The sequence below is a fragment of the Dendrobates tinctorius genome, unplaced genomic scaffold (assembly GCF_039654945.1).
Source record: "Dendrobates tinctorius isolate UK_male_01 unplaced genomic scaffold, ASM3965494v1 ptg000099l, whole genome shotgun sequence".
NCBI lineage: Eukaryota > Metazoa > Chordata > Amphibia > Anura > Dendrobatidae > Dendrobates > Dendrobates tinctorius.
The window spans coordinates 6,384,171-6,397,717 of record NW_027361767.1 but is presented as its reverse complement, the minus strand read 5'-3'; the positions used below and the strand labels follow the sequence as shown (position 1 = coordinate 6,397,717).

At 48.1% G+C, this 13,547-nt stretch overlaps 1 protein-coding gene across 1 annotated transcript in view; it reads left to right on the top strand.

Moving 5' to 3' along the window:
- Positions 1 to 282: 282 nt before the first annotated feature.
- GCDH (glutaryl-CoA dehydrogenase) overlaps positions 283 to 13,547 on the top strand; it is a 29,236-nt gene continuing 15,971 nt past the window's right edge. The window contains exons 1-3 of the mRNA XM_073587505.1: positions 283 to 435; positions 4,763 to 4,872; positions 5,766 to 5,801. Coding sequence (XP_073443606.1) covers positions 4,773 to 4,872; positions 5,766 to 5,801 — 136 coding nt within the window. The 5' untranslated portion in view covers positions 283 to 435; positions 4,763 to 4,772. The remainder of the gene's footprint in view (positions 436 to 4,762; positions 4,873 to 5,765; positions 5,802 to 13,547) is intronic.

Below are 13,547 nucleotides of genomic sequence, written 5' to 3'. Positions count from 1 at the left end.
TTCGGAGTGCGTTAGGAATTTATATATGATGTTGTTAAAAAACAAAACAGCCAATCAGCTTACACCTCTCATATCTGTAAGGCAAGCTGGAAAATAAAATCAGGAATTTGATTGGTTCTTATTGGCACCTCCTTCACTGATTGGTTACGTCGCACCCTTTTCGCGGACTCATTGGTTATTATTACCTATACGTTTTCTTTACATTCGTCTTCCTTACATATATGGAGAGATCTCGGTTTAGTAGTTGCCTATAGAACAACCGTTCACGTCACTTCTCGTATATTCGCATTCGTCATGTAGTGTACTCGCCACACTCAGTATGGCGGCCTCATCCAGTCAGTGACGTCATTAAGCCGCGACGATACAAGTAGTCCACCAGGTGGCGCTGCTGCGCTGTCAGCTTTATAATCTGCCAGAGAGGCGAAGACGAGGAAGGTGAGGGTCGTAGTGTTTGTGTGCGTGCATGGCAGGCGGAGTGGACACCCTGGAGGCCTTTCAGACTTTTATAGCACTGTTCCACCATGTTGGGAGCTCTGGGTTAACACTTGCTGACCAGTATATTGTTATACATCCTTTGCTTTCCAAGCTGCACTTTCCAGTGAACATTGATAATACCTGCAATAAAAAAATGCTGGGAGTACCACAAGTCCCAGCGTAATCTTGGCTGCTGAACATTCTAACAAGCTCTGTGAGTGTGTTTTTTTTCCACCAAAGAAGGTGAATTTAGGTCCCAGCCAATGGTGTCCTCTGCTGTAACCATTCCTTTATAGTGAATATGGTGTCTGCTAGGCTCATCGTGCGCTGACGCGGATTCTAGGGGTTGTATCTGCCTCACAGCTGTAGGTTGAGGACCACCGGTATGTGACTGTACGTCGTCCTCCGACCGATGTTCTTTCGGTCAGGGATGGTGATGGCGCCTCTAATCCGGCCTTTGCTGGAGGGAAGAACAAAGGTCGGGGAGAAAAAAAAAGTTCTGCACATTTTGGTTAGGAAACAAAATAATCAGCACCGGGTAATGATTACACGGGACAAGGCTTGTGTCACACGGGACGACGAGACTGATTGTACCCCCTCCCCCTTATGTGTCTGCTGGGGATTGTAGTGCCATCCATACTCCAGTATGGATCAGGACACTACAACTCCCAGCATGCCATCATATGGTCACTGGCATCCCTAGACTCCAGGGGCTCCGCCAGTATTAATGCCCCTCTCGGCTGATTGGCTACATCAGGGGGTGAGGCCCGGGGTAATACATCTCATTGGTAGAGACTACAGTCAGTCGCTTCCCTTTTTCTTATTAAAGGGACAGGCTCACAAACAGGGGGCTGTTTACACTTTAAGGTTTGTGCACTCGATGTCTTTTTTTTTTGCCAACTTCTGCTCCGAAACCTCCTGTAAAAGCGCTCGCAGTGTGTACCTCTATATAACGACGACGTGCTTTACTCATGACCGGTTTTTTAATCGCTCCAGGTTTCCAAAGAAATCAGGACGCTCAAAAAGAAAATCTCTGAGCCGTTTTTTTTTTTTTTTTGCTCAAGTGATCCATGAAGTGTTTTCCTCGTGAAGCGCGCCTTACGGCCCTATTCACACCTGCATGGTTCAGATCTGTAGTCCTTTTTGTTTAAAGACCTTTTTTGGATCTATTGAAAGTGTTTGTCTCCTTCCTGATTTCCTATTCTTTTCCATGTTTGTCACACTTAAATGTTTCAGATCACCAAACAAATGTAAATATTAGACAAAGATACCACAAGTAATCATAAACTGCAGTTTATAAATGAAGATCTTTATCATTAAGGGAAAAAGAAATCCAAACCTACAGGTCCCTGTGTGAAAATGTGATTATCCCCTAAACCTAATAAATGGGCCGTCCTTAGTAGCAACAACTGCAACCAAGCGTTTGTGATAACTGGCAATGAGTCTTTTACAATGCTCTGGAGGGATTTTGGCTGCTCACATTTGCAGGATTGTTGTAATTCAGCCACATTGGAGGGTTTCTGAGCATGAGCCGCCTTTTTACAGTCATTACAGCATTTCAATTAGATTAAGGTCAGGACTTTGACTAGGCCACTCCAAAATCTTAATATTATTTTTCTTAGCCATTTAGAGGTGGACTTGCTGCTGTGCTTTGGATTATTGTCCTGCTCCATAACCTAAGTGTGCTTCAGCTTGAGGTGATGAACAGATGGCCGGACAATCTCCTTCAGGATTTTTTGGTAGACAGCAGAAGTCATGGTTCCATTACCACAGCAAGTCTTCCAGGTCCTGAAGCATAAAAGCAGCCTCAGACCATCACACTACCACCACCATATTTTACTGTTGGTATGGTGTTCCTTTTCTGAAATGCTGTGTTACTTCTGCACCACATGTAATGGGACATACACCTTCCAAACAATTCAACTTTTGTCTCATCAGTCCACAGAGGATTCTACCAAAAGTCTTGGGGATCATCAAGATGGTTTCTGGCAAAAGTTAGACGAGAAAATAGGGGGGGAAGCCAGCACTGCTTAAGGTTAGAACGCATAAATTGGAGTGCATATGCACATAATGTCTAGCTGTATTCAAAAATGAGATATTTAGCAAAAAAATTGATCAATTCAATTGAGCCACCCCGCCGCGCCAAGGCAATCTCATATGGGGGGTCCTACTCTATATATTTTTAATAAATGCTGTGCCATTACGGCCTCCTAAATACACTTAGAGCATGACCACATCAAGTGCAAACTGTACCTGAACATTACTGGATCGCTCCCATGAAGCCAGATGAAGCAAGTGCAGATGAAGGCCAACCAGGTCTGAACACAGACATATCAGGAATGGCCTCCACACATTGCCTGACCAGCAAACATAGATGAAGGGCGATGTTGGTCCAGACACAGGTGCACAATTAAATAAAGCTTGGGGCAGGGTGGGGCTGCCGTGTGCGTGCACAGCAGCCTAATCCATCACAATGAACACAGAAAAATTATGGCGGACATAACCAAGCGTGCACGGCAACAGTGGTGGTGAGCCAAGTGAGGCCTGCAGTTTTTTGGATGTTGTTGTGGCGTCTTTTTGATCTCTTGGATGAGTCATGGCTGTACTCTTGGGGTCATTTTGATCAGCCGGCCACTTCTGGGAAGGTTCACAACTGTTCTATGTTTTCGCCATTTGTAGATAATGACTATCACTGTGGTTTTGCGGGAGTCCAAAAGCTTTAGAAATGGCTTTATAACCTTTTCCAGACTGACAGATCTCAATTACTTCGTTTCTCATTTGTTCCAGAATTTCTTAGGATCGTGGCATGATGTCTAGCTTTTGAGGATCTTTTGGTCTACTTTAGTGATGAGCGAGTATACTCGTTACTCGAGATTTCCCGAGCATGCTCGGATGTCCTCCGAGTATTTGGATGTATTCAGAGATTTAGTTCCTGTGGCCGTAGCTGCATAATTTGCGACTGCTAGACAGCCTGAATACATGTGGGGATTGCCTGTTTCTTTAGGAAATCCCCACATGTATTCAGGCTGTCTAGCAGTCGCAAATCATGCAGCTACGGCGAAAGAAACTAAATCTCCGAGCACATCCAAATACTTGGAGGACATCTGAGCATGCTCGGGAAATCTCGAGTAATGAGTACGGTATACTCGCTCATAACTAGTCTACTTTACTTTGTCAGGCAAGTCCTATTTAAGTGACTTCTTTATTGAGAACAGATGAGGCAGTTAGAACTTAGCTTCCCAAAGATGTGATAAACCTCAGATAATATACGGTTTAAAGGGAATCTGTCACCATTTTTTTCCCCTATTAGCTGCCGGCATAGACATCGGGGGCTTATCTACAGCATTCTGTAATGCTGTAGATAAGCCTCCGATGTAACCTGAAAGAGCAGAAAAACACGTTATATTATACTCACCGAGGTGGGCGGTCCGGTCCGATGGGTGTTGTGGTCCGGTCCGGCGCCTCCCTTCTTCATGCAATGACGTCCTCTTCTCCCGTCCTGTAATGGCTCCGGCGCAGGCGCACTGCTCTGCCCTGTTGAGGGCAGAGCAGAATTCTGCAGTGCGCAGGCGCCAGACCTCTCCCGACGCCTGAGCACTGCAGGACTCTGCTCTGCCCTCAACAGGGCAGAGCAATGCGCCTGCGCTGCAGCCATTACAGGACGGGAGAAGAGGACGTCATCGTATGAAGATGGGAGGCGTCGGACCGGACCGCAACGCCCACGGACTGGACCACCCACCCCGGTGAGTATAATATAACGTGCTTTTCTTATCTTTCAGGTTACATCGGAGGCTTATCTACAGCATTACAGAATGCTGTAGATAAGCCCCGGATGTCTATGCCGGCAGCTAATAGGGGTAAAAAAGGGACACATTTTCCCTTTAAGGGAGTTGGGGGGGATCACTTTTTCACACAGGACCCTACAGGTTTGGATTTCTCTTTCCCCTAATAATAAAGACCTTCATTTATAAACTGCATTTTTTTGTTACCTATGTTATCTTTGTCTAATATGTACATTTGTTTGGTGATCTGAAACATTTAAATGTGACAATCATGCAAAAGTACAGGAAATCAAAAAGAGGGCAAAAACTTTCACACAACTGTGTATGTATGTGCGTGTGTGTGTGTATGTATATGTGTGTGTATATCTGTAGGTGTGTGTGTATATCTGTAGGTGCGTGTGTGTGTGTGTGTATATATATTTATTTTATTTTTTTTGCAGCTTTATACTTTTTTTATGTCTATACCTGCCATGCAGTTTCTGATATTTTGGGTGTGTTATTTGCAGGGTGGTCATCATGTCGCTGACGGGCAGCCCCCTTCGTCTGCTCAGAGCCGTGACTCGAAGCTTTGGCATCACTGCGGCCAGGACACAGGGCACCGCAGCCACGCACCTAGGTAATCTCCTCTAATCTGGAGTCCTCAGGATCTGGTCTATCAGAGTGTCAGGATATGCAAATCTTAATACCCGATCATTATATCATCCTACAACCTTCTCATTTACTGTGCGCTTTAATTTCTAACCATTTTCCAGATCACTGCTTGTTTTTATTGAATAGGATCATTTGCGGATGCAAGTAATGTTTCTATTCACTTACACAAGCAGCGATCATGTAACCACAAGGAAGTGAAGTGTATTCACGCCTGCTTGGTTGCATGTTTCTCTTCTGCCACCTTGTGGACAAAAGAGTATAGTAAGCCCATATTAGTGCTGGTGAACCCCACAATAAGTAACCCTCTGTGTGCCTCATACTAATGGGAATAATATGAGGCAGATGGAGGTGCTACTATTGTATCCACGTGCCTTAGGGTGCGGTCACACTGTGCGTATGACCATGCAGTCAAAGCTACGTCCGCCCGCAGCGATACAAAAAATTATGGGAATTGCAGTGGGCTGAGGTTTTTGCCTTGAGTTTTAGGTTTGGAGCCGATTCCATGAGCATTCAGCCACAAAAAAGTGAAGTGCCTCTATTTTTTTCCCCAAAATGAGGCCTTCACCCCCCCCAAAAAAAAATATAAAAAAAACCTCACACTGTGTATAAGCAAAGTGAATCTTCCACTGAAATGGATAGGAAGAGTTTTGAAAGTTTGCCTTTGGAGCAGCAGAGGAGCGGCGTACCTCCTTCACTCCTCAGTGCGCGCTCGTTCTCATTCCTGTGTCAGGATTGAGGCGGACTGCGCTCCATCAGTGGAGTTCTCCGGCTGCAGAGGTTGGATACAATCCTCCGTAGCTGTGTTTCTCCTCATGATGTAACATGCAATTTACCTTCGTCGTTTGTTCCATTTTCCAGACACCAAGAAACAGAAAGAACAGAGATCAGCAAAGTGTAAGTTTATCTTGTATTTATATATAATGTAAAGCCCTGACATTGTACTCCCCACTTCTGTGTCTAAGTAGGGAGAGGAGGGAGCTGGAGCTGCAGGTGAGAGTAGCAAGAAAAATCCCAACCCACTAATGTCCTCCATTCAGTCCCCTTATACATCCTTTCAATGGTGTTATGGAGTTTACAGGAACTTTTTGTCATGGTTTGAACAGGGTTCTTGCCCTGCACTCACAGGGTTAAGTGTTCGCGGCCTCTTTCTGGATCAGGGAGGGGTATTTATACTCACTCTTTACCAGGGTTCTCTGTCAGCTATACTGTTGTTCTGGTGTGTCTGACCCCTGGTGTGCGTGTATTCTGCGTTGCTTGTTTGCTTCCCGTGTATGACCCGGTCTGTTCCCTCACTCTGTACTCCGTCTCGTTTTTGTACTATTGTCTTTTCTGGTTCTGACCTCCTGGCTTGGCTATCGTTACTCCGTTACAGTTTGTCCCTATTGTACCGTCTAATGCCCGTTCTGGTTTTCTGAGCTATTGCTACGTCCTGACTATCCATTCTGTCTAACCCTTTGGTATTGTATTGCTATCTTGTGCTTTGACCCCGGCTTCATCTGGTTTCTGTCTCTGTGTATGCCCATTGGTAACATTGTCCTGTAGTTTCCTTTCTAGGAGTTTTCCTCAGCTCCTAACTCTGTGGCGCTTAGGCCACGCCCCCAGCAGTCACGTGCTTCAGGTCCTAGAGCGTGCTTCAGGTCCTGGAGCATGCATCGTCACCGCTGCTGCCCACTCCGCAGGTATCTTTGAGCACTGTTTTTGTACTCAGGACACCCGCACTGGCTCAGTGAGCAAGTGCAGTGCGGTGCTCCTGCCATTATAGCTGACCATTTCAGTTTTTTTTTCCTCTGAAGGGAAAAAAAAAAAAAAAAGTGTGTTATCCTCATGGATCCCATACAAGCTTTGGCTGATCAGGTCAAGCACCTGACCCAAATGTTCCACAAACTTAATGTGGAACAGCGCACGATGGCCCAGACCCAGCAACAGTTGGTGGTTACTGTGCAGGGGGCTGTCGCTGCAGGGGCTTCTAGTGCTGGGGGTAGAGATGTGTCATTGGCGTCCGCCGAATCTCCGGTCAAATTGCCAGACCTTTTCTCAGGGGATAAAAAGGAGTTCAGGTCGTTCAGAGAAGGATGCAAGCGTTTTTTTTTTTTTTTTTTTTTTCTCTGAGGCCCCGCTCCTCCGGGGATGAGTTCCCTACTTCGGGGGGCTCCACAGGCATGGGCTTTCTCTCTCTCTTCCTCTGCTCCTGAACGTATGTCAGTGAACTTGTTCTTTGAGGCTCTGGGGCACATTTATGATGAGCCTGATAGAGTGCGTCTGGCAGAGGATATGGTGATGAGTGTGACACAGGGGAGGAACTCTGCTGAATGGTTCTGCTCTGACTTCAGACGCTGGGCAGCGTAGGTCTCCTGGAATGATGCTGCCCTCCGGGGTTTGTTCTGTAGAGGCCTGTCTGCAGGAGACCCCTTTATTCTCCAATCTGAGAGACTCTGCATCTAGTCCTGAGCCCATGGAGGTTGGTGCCATATCATTGAAGGAAAAAGAGGAGACACCTTAGAAACAACCAATTGTGCTTTTACTGTGGATCCGCTGGACATTGGAGAAGGAACTGTCCTTCTTGCCCTTCTTCAGTGAAGCCGTCAGGAAAGCGACTGAGTCTGGGTAACAATCGAGGAGGTTGCCCAGACTCCCAGGTACCCTTTTCCTTACTAAAATTCTGCTTCCGGTGGAACTGGAACTTACAGGCGGTCCGGTTGGGACTACCGCCTTTGTTGAATGTGGTTCTTCTATTAATCTGATCGATGCCGAAGTTGTGACTTTTCATAAGAGTGGGACAGTCAGGTTAAAAGATCCTGTTAAAATCGTGGCAATTGATTCTTCTCCTATCACCCGGGAGGGAATTTGTTTCATGACTGATACCTTTTCTCTGAAAGTGGGTTCCACTCACGTGGAAAAATTAAGGTGTTTTGTTCTAAATAATCTGCCAGCTGGACTGGTACTGGGTATGCCTTGGCTTCAACGTCACAATCCTACTATTGACTGGGTCACGGGGGAGATTATTCAGTGGGGTTGTATGGCTAACGGTCTATGTTGTAACTTGAGAACTCTTGTCACCCCAGTAAAATCTGTGTCAGTGTCGTCTGTCGATCTGGAAGGTATTCCGGAGTACCTGAAAGATCTTGAAGACATATTTTCTGAAAGTGAGGCTGAGGCGCTACCACCACATAGACCCTTTGATTGTGCCATTAATCTAGTCCCCGGAGCCAAGTTACCCAAGGCTCGCCTGTTCAATTTGTCCGGGCCCGAACATCTAGCCATGAAGGAGTACATTACCGAGAGTCTCCACACAGGGCATATTAGGCCTTCTGTTTCACCTGTGGCGGCGGGCTTCTTTTTTGTTAAGAAAAAAGATGGTGGTTTGCGGCCATGCCTCGACTTTCGGGAATTAAACAAAATTACTGTGAAAAATACATACTCTCTCCGCCTAATCTCTGATCTATGTAACCAACTCACCGGGGCCAAGTGGTTCTCTAAACTGGATTTACGTGGGGCATATAACCTTATAAAAGTCCGGGAAGGGGATGAATGGAAAACAGCATTCCTGACGACTGAAGAGCTGTTCGAAGACTTGGTTATACCCTTTGGTCTCACCAACGCTCCTGCTGTTTTTCAGAATTTTATTAATGTAATTTTCTCTGATTTAATTGGTCGTTTTGTGGTTATCTATTTGGATGACATTCTGGTGTACTCGGTGGACAGTCAGTCTCACTTGCACCATTTGCGGATGGTTCTCATGAGACTGAGGGTGAATCATTTGTATGCTAAGTTGGAAAAATGCTCATTTTTCATGCAAGAAGTATCCTTTCTGGGGTTGATTGTGTCAGGGGAGGGGTTCTGCATGGATCCTAAGAAGGTCCAGGCTGTTACGGATTGGGTGCAGCCTCATGACTTGAAAGGGTTGCAGCGATTTTTGGGCTTTGCCAACTTTTATAGGAAATTTCTTAAGGGCTTCTCACAGGTGGTAAAGCCTGTAACGGACCTCACTCTCAAGGGAGCTGATGTAAAAAATTGGTCTGTAGCTGCAAAAAGTTCTTTCATGACATTAAAAAAGTGCTTTTCTTCAGCCCCTGTATTGATACAACTCGACCCGTCAAGACCTTTTGTCGTGGAGGTTGACGCCTCGGAAGTAGGGGTGGGGGCAATTTTGTCTCAGGGCCCTCCTACCCTTACTAATCTGAGGCCTTGCGTCGTCTTCTCTAAAAAATTTTCCTCTGCCGAGAGAAATTACGATGTCGGCAATAGAGAGTTGTTGGCGGTAAAGTTGGCTTTTGAAGAATGGAGGCATTTCCTGGAGGGGGCTGTTCATCCCATTACAGTCATCACTGATCACAAAAATTTGGCCTATATCGAGTCTGCCAAGAGATTGACCCCCAGACAGGCTCGGAGGGCGCTTTTTTTTTCTCGATTTCAGTTTACCATCACATTCCGCCCGGGATCTAAAAACATCAAGACTGATGCCTTATCCCGAAGCTTTGATTCGGTGTCCCCTCCAGAACCTCCCTCCTCCATTCTTCAGCCAGGAGTAGTGGTGGCCGAAATCTCATATGAGTTACAGAGAGAGATTTTGGAGGCCAAGGCTCGGGCTCCGGGTGGTAAACCCCCGGGCAAATTGTTTGTACCGGAACGTTTCCGTCTCGGACTAATGCAGGAATTTCATGATTCTATGTTGAGTGCTCACCCTAGGATTGCAGCAACCCGGGGGGCAATTGCGAGGGGTTTCTGGTGGCCCTCTATGGTAACAGATATTAAAAAGTTTGTGACTGCATGTGGGGTGTGCGCTCGTTCTAAAAGTTCTCAGGTCCGGCCGGCCGGGGAGTTGGTGCCTTTGCCAATTCCGGATAGACCATGGACACATTTGTCCATGGATTTTATCACAAATCTTCCTCCTTCCAGGGGCAACTCGGTGATATAGGTGGTGGTGGATAGGTTTTCAAAACAAGCCCACTTTGTACCTCTCCCCGCGTTACCATCTGATGAAACCCTGGCCCGCTTATTTATGCAGCATATAATTAGGTTGCATGGAGTGCCTATGAATGTGGTGTCAGACAGAGGGGTACAGTTTGTAGCCAGGTTCTGGAGGGCTTTTTGCAAAAAGCTGGGGATTTCGTTGTCCTTCTCCTCTGCCTATCACCCAGAGTCTAATGGACAGACAGAGCGCACGAACCAATCGTTGGAGCAGATTCTGAGATGCTTGGCCTCTTCCAGGCAGGAGGACTGGTGTGAGGTATTGCCCATGGCAGAGTTTGCAGTCAACGGTCATGTGAGTCAATCTACTGGGAAGTGTCCCTTTCAGATCAACTATGGGTTTAACCCACATTTTGGAGAGTTTTCCCGCATGGATTCAGGTTGTCCTGGAGCTGAGGGTGCGACACAACGTCTTAGAATTCTTTGGAGGGAGGTTCAGAGGAATATTTCCAAAGCCCAGGAAAACTATAAGCGGTTTGCTGACAGGAGGAGGGGACCAGATCCAGCATTTGCAGTAGGGGAGAAGGTGTGGCTATCCACCCGCAATATCAAGCTTAAGATACCATCTATAAAGCTGGGCCCCAAGTTTATTGGCCCATACAAAGTTGTGGAGGTTGTTAACCCAGTAGCCTACCGACTGCAGCTGCCCACCTCCTTTAAAATTTCTGATGTCTTCCACAGGTCCCTGTTAAAGCCTGTGGGGACGGTGAGAGAGGATCCCTCATCAAATGCTCCGCCAGTGCTGGTAGAGGGGCAGCTGGAGTATGAAGTAGGACGCATTGTTGACTCCTGGTGGGTGCATCGGAGACTCCAGTATCTGATACACTGGAAGAGGTACTCTCTGGAGGATCGGTCATGGGTTCCGGCCAGTTCAGTGCATGCCGATGGTCTGGTGCGGGCTTTCCACGCCAGATACCCAGACAAGCCTGGGGGTCCAGTGGCCCCCCGTTAAGAGGGGGTACTGTCATGGTTTGAACAGGGTTCTTGCCCTGCACTCACAGGGTTAAGTGTTCGTGGCCTCTTTCTGGATCTGGGAGGGGTATTTATACTCACGCTTTACCAGGGTTCTCTGTCAGCTATACTGTTGTCCTGGGGTGTCTGACCCCTGGTGTGCGTGTATTCTGCGTTGCTTGTTTGCTTCCCGTGTATGACCCGGCCTGTTCCCTCACTCTGTACTCCGTCTCTCGTTTTGGTTCTATTGTCTTTTCTGGTTCTGACCTCCTGGCTTGGCTATCGTTATCCGTTACAGTTTGTCCCTATTGTACCGTCTATTGCCCGTTCTGGTTTTCTGAGCTATTGCTATGTCCTGGCTATCCATTCTGTCTAACCCTTTGGTATTGTATTGCTATCTTGTGCTTTGACCCCGGCTTCATCTGGTTTCTGTCTCTGTCTATGCCCATTGGTAACATTGTCCTGTAGTAACCTTTCTAGGAGTCTTCCTGCAGCTCCTAGCTCTGTGGAGCTTAGGCCACGCCCCCAGCAGTCACATGCTTCAGGTCCTGATACTCTGAAGTAGTGGTCCCCAACCTTTTTTGAACCAGGGACCGGCTTGAAGCAAGACCATTCTTCCATGGCCCGGCAGGGCGGGGATGGAGGTGTGACAGGGGCGGGGCTTTGGTCATAAGGGGGCGGGGCTATGGACGCGGTTGTAGTTTAGCAGTGCATACTTATCATTTAATTATAACATTTATAATGTGACTCAACTCGCCATAGATTTTAAATGAGTGGGAGCACCTGGCTTGTTTCTCTGTTTCAGTGGGAGCACCGGCTACTTCTACTGATGGCCGTCACTGCTAATGATGATTGGAACCTACAAGGAAATGGAGCATTGAGCACTTAAGAAAAATTGTACTGGAGTTCTGTACATGCTGATTATTTTCTAATCATCAGAAAATGTATGTGTGGTTCCCCCCGTCCTGTCCAGCTCTGTGTGGCTCCCCCTGTTGTATGCATGGCTCCCCTGTCCCATCCTTGTATACATGGCTCTGCTCCCATCCTTGTATACTGGCTCTGCTCCCACCCTCCCATCCTGTATACATGGCTCCCTTGTCCCATCCTTGTATACATGGCTCTGCTCCCATCCTCCCATCCTTGTATACATGGCTCTGCTCCCACCCTCCCATCCTGTATACATGGCTCCCCGTCCCATCCTGTATACATGGCTCTGCTCCCACCCTCCCATGCTGTATACATGGCTCTGCTCCAACCCTCCCATCCTGTATGCATGGCTCCGCTCCCACTCTTTCTCCCCTGTATGCATGGCTCCGCTCCCACTCTCCCTCCCCTGTATACTGTATATGACGCCGCTCCCATTCTCCCTCCCTTATATATATATATGGCTCCGCTCCCACCCTCCCTCCCTTGTATATATGGCTCCACTCCCACTCTCCCAGCCTCCCTTGTATATATGGCTCCGCTCCCACTCTCCCTCCCTTATATATATGGCTCTGCTCCCACTCTCCCTCCCTTGTATATATGGCTCTGCTCCCACTCTCCCGGCCTCCCTTGTATATATGGCTCCGCTCCCACTCTCCCTCCCTTGTATATATGGCTCCGCTCCCACACTCCCTCCCTTGTATATATGGCTCCGCTCCCACTCTCCCTCCCTTGTATATATGGCTCCGCTCCCACTCTCCCTCCCTTGTATATATGGCTCTGCTCCCACTGTCCCTCCCTTGTATATATGGCTCCGCTCCCACTCTCCCTCCCTTGTATATATGGCTCCGCTCCCACTCTCCCTCGTATATATGGCTCCGCTCCCACTCTCCCTCCCTTGTATATATGGCTCCGCTCCCACTCTCCCTCCCTTGTATATATGGCTCCGCTCCCACTCTCCCTCCCTTGTATATATGGCTCCGCTCCCACTCTCCCTCCCTTGTATATATGGCTCCGCTCCCACTCTCCCTCCCTTGTATATATGGCTCCGCTCCCACTCTCCCTCCCTTGTATATATGGCTCCGCTCCCACTCTCCCTCCCTTGTATATATGGCTCTGCTCCCACTCTCCCTCCCTTGTATATATGGCTCCGCTCCCACTCTCCCTCCCTTGTATATACTGTATGGCTCCGCTCCCACTCTCCCTCCCTTGTATATATGGCTCCGCTCCCACTCTCCCGGCCTCCCTTGTATATATGGCTCTCCGCTCCCACTCTCCCTCCCTTGTATATATGGCTCCGCTCGGCTCCCCCATCCTACTTACCCTCACATCGCTGACCTTCCTTCCCATCGCTGCACGTCCCTGCATCTCGCGGCGCTTCAGCACCTGTGCGGAGCGGTCACGTGCTACCGCTCATTAAGGTGCATGAATATGGACGCCACGCCTATGGGAGATGAGTGGCGTCCATATTCATGACCTTAAATGAGCGTTACACGTGACCGCTCAGCGCAGGATGAAGCCGCCGCGGGATACAGGGTGAGTATCAGCTGCTGCACCGCCGCTGGCTCCCCTTCTGTCCGCGGACCGGCAAGGGCACTGCAACGGCCCGGTGCTGGGCCGCGGACCGGTGGTTGGGGACCCCTGCTCTGAAGCACGCATCGTCACCGCTGCTGCCCTGCTCCACAGGTATCTTTTGAGCACTGTTTTTGTACTAAGGACACACGCACTGGCTCAGTGAACAAGTGCAGTGCGGGGTTCATGACACTTTTGCTCATCTTCCCCACGTAGGAGAAGGAT